General features: G+C 34.8%; 1 protein-coding gene across 1 annotated transcript in view; it reads right to left on the minus strand.

Annotated features, from left to right (window-relative positions):
- entpd1 (ectonucleoside triphosphate diphosphohydrolase 1) overlaps positions 1 to 5,161 on the minus strand; it is a 40,885-nt gene extending 35,724 nt beyond the window's left edge. Inside the window, exon 1 of the mRNA XM_056469516.1 lies at positions 4,914 to 5,161. Coding sequence (XP_056325491.1) covers positions 4,914 to 4,929 — 16 coding nt within the window. The 5' untranslated portion in view covers positions 4,930 to 5,161. The remainder of the gene's footprint in view (positions 1 to 4,913) is intronic.
- Positions 5,162 to 5,388: the final 227 nt, after the last annotated feature.

The raw sequence follows: 5,388 nt of genomic DNA on the forward strand, positions 1-5,388 counted from the left end.
TTAAATGAAACTTTTAGTATGTAAATGATTAACAATTCAATATCCTGAACTAAACCTTAATTGATTTGTTTACGTATCTGCTTTTCTCTTGGTTTAATTGATGATACCTTAAATTTTTTAGTAATACATACTACTGTATAAATAAATGTAATTATTTCAAGGATTCATCTTACTCTATTTTGATGCTTTAAAAAAACACTGTTTTCAGAAAGGAAATAAATTTCTATTGGTACAAGACAGACAATTAGCTTTCAGTCACTACTGAGAACTTGTACCCTGTCCATATAAATATACAAAATACATCAATTAACAGTTTTCCATATTTTGTGATTCATGTTTCATCTATCCCCCCAATATATGTATGCTTTTGAATTGCATTTTGGGACATTTAACCTTGAAAAGTTCAAAAACAGTAACTTTTATCAACATTTTAACAGTTTGAAGTGATTTAATGTCTGGGTTGATGTTGTGCCAACATTAGCTGCATTCAAATCAATACTTAAAGATGCTGTATGTAAGTTTCTAAAGCATAAAAATACCATCATATGTTTGCAGATATTTAAGAAACATGCTAAGTGAACATTCTTGTTGATCTGGAAAACAATGCTAAAGTCAGATATTCTGCTTTGAAAATGTGCTTTCCGTGCAGAAACACTGTCCTTGTTTGGTAATTTTGGTAACCTGGCCAATGGCAGTATTTCATTCATTCATTCAGAAAGGCTCATGAAAAAAGACGCAGATTTAGTTCCACATGAGGTGGTTATTAATTAGCAAATTATATAAATATTTTACGAACATAAACATTAGGTGAGCAGATTATATTGTAACCCCGTGTCCTAACAACACACTTCGCGAGGAGAGCACCAGATGAAAAACGCTATTTAGAATCACAGAATATGCTCTCACTCACGAAATGGTGTGGTTCATAATCTATTTAATACATATTAACGCTCTTTAAAATTATTTAATGTACTTGCTGAATCACATGTATGTGTTTAGTTCTAAAGTTCAACTTCAAACGGTTTATTTTATTTTCAAGATCTGAGGTGAACTATATCTGCTGCTGCTTTCAGTATATGGCAATAAATGTCATGTAAAAGGACATTCAAACTCACATTGTTAACATTTAACACTGAATGAAGCACATGAGGTTTACCTGAGGTGATCATTGTCCGTTTTCTGTTGATCACCTGTGAGAAATAGAAGCCGTTTCTAATATATCAATTCGAGGTGTTGGTTAGGACAAAAACTCCTTTTAATATGGAAAATATTGCTTCTATTAGGTATTGTTGCTTTTATTTAGACCTCCTGTGCTCAATCTGGCAACCTGCGTTTGTGTTTGTTTTGATCCAGGAGTGCAATACCCAGTTCAACCACTGGGTGTCAAACTTACATACTCCACCTTTAAAACACACTTTATCTGTTCATTTACTAAATGAGCACTGCGCTAGATCTATTATGTCTTTCTTTTAACACATTTTAATATGTTTATCATAATTGTAATTTTTTTAATAATTTATATTTTCTTGTTTCTTTTATTCTTGTTCATGTAAAGCACTTTGAATTTATATTGCGAATGAAATGTGCTATATAAATAAACCCGCCTTACCTTGCCTTGTTAGGCTACAAAAACTTTTTATAGAGACTTATTTCTCTATATATTATTTATTATGCATTAAATTATTTCAAACTACTAAATGTCAATAAAAGTCACTTTGTTAAACTGTAGAGCTTAGATTTCAACATCAAACGTCGAAAGCACAGAGATAAATAATGCAATTTAAAACCGTAAATAAACAGAACTCAAAAGACAGAAACTGTTAATTAACCGATATTTACAGAGTAAGTTCCAAATGCATTTCTTTTTGTTGTAATAATTTTTTTCTCAGTAAATGTGACCGCAATACCAGTTCATTCGTGACGCATGTTCTCACGGACAGTGTTATAAGAAGGCCCTGTTAAGCAAATCTAAGGCAGTGGTAAAGCAATTGGTGTCAGTTTCCACTCACGCATCCCTTACACATTTGACGTGTATCATGACAGATCTGAGTAACATGCGATTCATTAACCCACACGCAATAAACCACACTCAGATCATGACAAACCCATCATGCATGCAACATTTTCCTGTGTTACAGTATAAATAGCTCATCTCAAATTTAAAAATCTAAATATTTAAATAATATTTACAAATTACAAACCTAGGTGATGTACTGTAAAACAAAGCACATATAACATGAACTACTGTAACAATGAATGATTGTATTTTTGTTAATAACACATTTTGGAAGCTTGTTTCGATTGAGAAATATTTAAAGTACTACACAGTAATAGACCTGTCTTTTTATTTGCTATATAATTTTTTTTAAGTATTTGATAACACAATAAAGTTGTATTAGTTAACATTAGTTAATGCATTATTTATTAGTTAACAGATGTGATGTCCATCGTCAGTTTGTGTTAAGTATTGCTTAATCTTTTTTAATATTAACTAAACATATAATAATGTGTTAATGCATTAGAACTAATGGTAAACATGGACTTCATTCAGCATTGCATAATGCTTGTTAATGTTAACTTAATTATATTCTAATAGCCTATCTGCTTAATTATTTAATATTTTACACATACAATCATGTATTTGTTAATGGATGACATGACCCAAAAATGTACCTAATTTGGCTATTTGCACCTGTCAAAACTCAACAGAAATTTAAATACAGCCAATCAGAAGGACAGAATAGTGCACTTACAGCACTCCAACCAAATGGTAAGGTTTATAATCAAATAATACAAATTAAACCTCTTTAACTTTATCAAATATACATGTTGAATCACTGATATTTGCTGGTTTGGAGTCACAGTTCTATTAAGTTCTATTTTCAAAGAGTTTATTTTATTTTCAAGATCTGAGGTAAACAATTTGCTTCTGCTTCCAGTATATGGCAATAAATGTCATGTAAAACATTCAAACTGCCTCTATTAGCATTTAATAATGAATAAAGCACACGAGGTGTACCTGAACTGATCATTGTCAGTGTATCCTGTTGTTCAGCTTCAAGAAATAGAAGCCGTTTCTAAAATATAAATTTGAGGTGTTCGTTATAACAAAAACTCCTTTTAATACTGAAAATATTTCTTTTATTGCGTGTCGTTGCTTTTATTTAAAACACGATTTAAATCAGTCTTTAGGCTCGACAGTCAGACTCGCTCCTGTCGTCAATCTGGCAACCTGCGCTTGCGTGTGTTTTGAACCAAGCATGCAACACCTAGTTCAACCACTGGGTGTCAAACTTGCATACTGCACTTTTAAATATTCTAGTTAGCGCATTTTTTTTTCTAGTTTGTACAACTTAATTTTTCTAGTAGCTCCAACTTAATTTTTCTAGTTCCTTCAGCTTTATTGTTCTAGTAGCCCCAACTTCATTCATTCATTCTCTTTTGGTTTAATCTCTTTATTGATCTGGGGTCGCCACAGCGGAATGAACCGCCAACTAATCCAACATATGTTTTACACAGCGGATACTTTCCAGCTGCAACCCATCACTGGGAAACATCCATACACATTCAGTCGCACATATACACAACAGTCAATTTTTAGCATAACCAATTCACCTATATCACATGTCTTTGGACATGTCTTAAGTTGCCCCAACTTAATTATTTTATCTGTCACAACTTGTTTTTTCTAGTTGCTACAATTTTCTTTAGTTTTCTTAACTTAATTATTTCTAATTGCCCCGAAATTAATTTATCTAGTTACTCCAACTTTATTATTTTAGTTGTCCCAACTTTTTTTATGTGTTAAAAGTTCAACTCGGCCCAAAATTTATTGGATTTTTTTTTTAAGTAGCTCTATAAATAAAAGGGAATCACTTCAGCTTGGCTTCCAAAAGAGGCCCCATGAGTAGAAGGGGAGGGACTTCCTCATTCGCACATGACTAGAATAATGAGGAACGTCTACACTGACCTTGTTGTGTCAGCGACAGGAAGTTAGGTTTGCTCAAGGCACTGAGTGCAGAAGATGGCACAGTGAGTACACTTTCCTCATTTCAGCATTAGAAAGAAGAGGTAGTTTCTTGCCCCTTACAAGAATGCAATGCTTTTTAAGTCATGGGGGGATGTTTTGTTGCTGAGATTGCTCAACTACCAGATGGCCTGTACAATCTCAGGACGAAATCCTCCGGTGTTATATAACAATCTTTCTCTCTCTGTCTGACGATGTCTCAGCGCTTTCAGTCCTGTCACAGGCTCCGGCAGCTATAAAGCTGTTAGATGCACACCAGATGCTGAAATCTGATGCTGAAACCTGATGCATCAGATGACCACGCACTCTATGGAGAATTCTCAGCATTTCATGTCTTTTTTTATTAACATTTCCACTTATATTCTGTTTAATTAAGCTAAATGTAGACCAAGATCACCAAACAATAGAGGTTTTTACAGGCACATTTCCAATTCTTGATTTGCAATAGATCTTCTTAGAGGTTGTAAATAAAACAGATGCATGAACTTTTGAACTGCTCTACAGGTAGTCAGAGGGTTAATAAAAAAGCTGCATGCTGCAACAGCCTGGTTTAAGCAGCAGACTGCTCATCGTGTCATTTAAAGTACTGCATTAGTTTTTGTTATATTAGTATTAGTACAAACAACAAAACTGTAACTAGAAAACCACACAAAAAATAAGCATTTGGAAACTATAATCCATATACTTCCAGAATAGTCTACCCAAAGTTTACAAAAAAGAAAGCTTGATGTAGCACACTCAAAATCAGAGCCTATCTGCAGCTCTTCAGCCCCAAACTTCCTGTAGTTTGCACTGTTGTTTCTTGCCAAATTACATCCTGCCTTGCTATAAAGCCAACATGGTGAAGTGTGTGTTCATGTGAGAGGTGCTGTTGTTATAGACTCACCTCCCTGTTCATCCATGAGTGCAGCGTCCTATAATCCTCTCTCTCTTACTCTCTCGCCCTCTTTCGGACTCGTCCCGGCTCTCAAAGTGCTCTTTCGTGTGTTTGGCTCAGCTCTCTTAGGGGGTCTTTTCCACTCTTGAGGTTCTTTATAAGGGGCAAGAGTGGGCGGGAGTGTCGCCAAGCTTTCTTCCTCCCTCCCTCCACCACCACCAACCATACGAATGATCTGACTGTTACCTCAACTGTGCGTGTGTGTGTGTGATAGAGAGAGAGAGAGAGAGAGAGAGACAAAGACGCTGACAAATAGTGTGTGTGTGTATGTATGTGAGAGAGCTTACCTTACCATATCATTATCCACAATCTCTCTCTCTCTCTAACCGTTTTTGTACCACTTCTGCCAGAGCTTGGAACAGAAACAAAGGCATTTTTGTTTCTCTCTGGGTTCCAGCTAGCTCTGTCACTTTTGGTAGTCATG

This window comes from Danio aesculapii, chromosome 12 (assembly GCF_903798145.1).
Source record: "Danio aesculapii chromosome 12, fDanAes4.1, whole genome shotgun sequence".
NCBI lineage: Eukaryota > Metazoa > Chordata > Actinopteri > Cypriniformes > Danionidae > Danio > Danio aesculapii.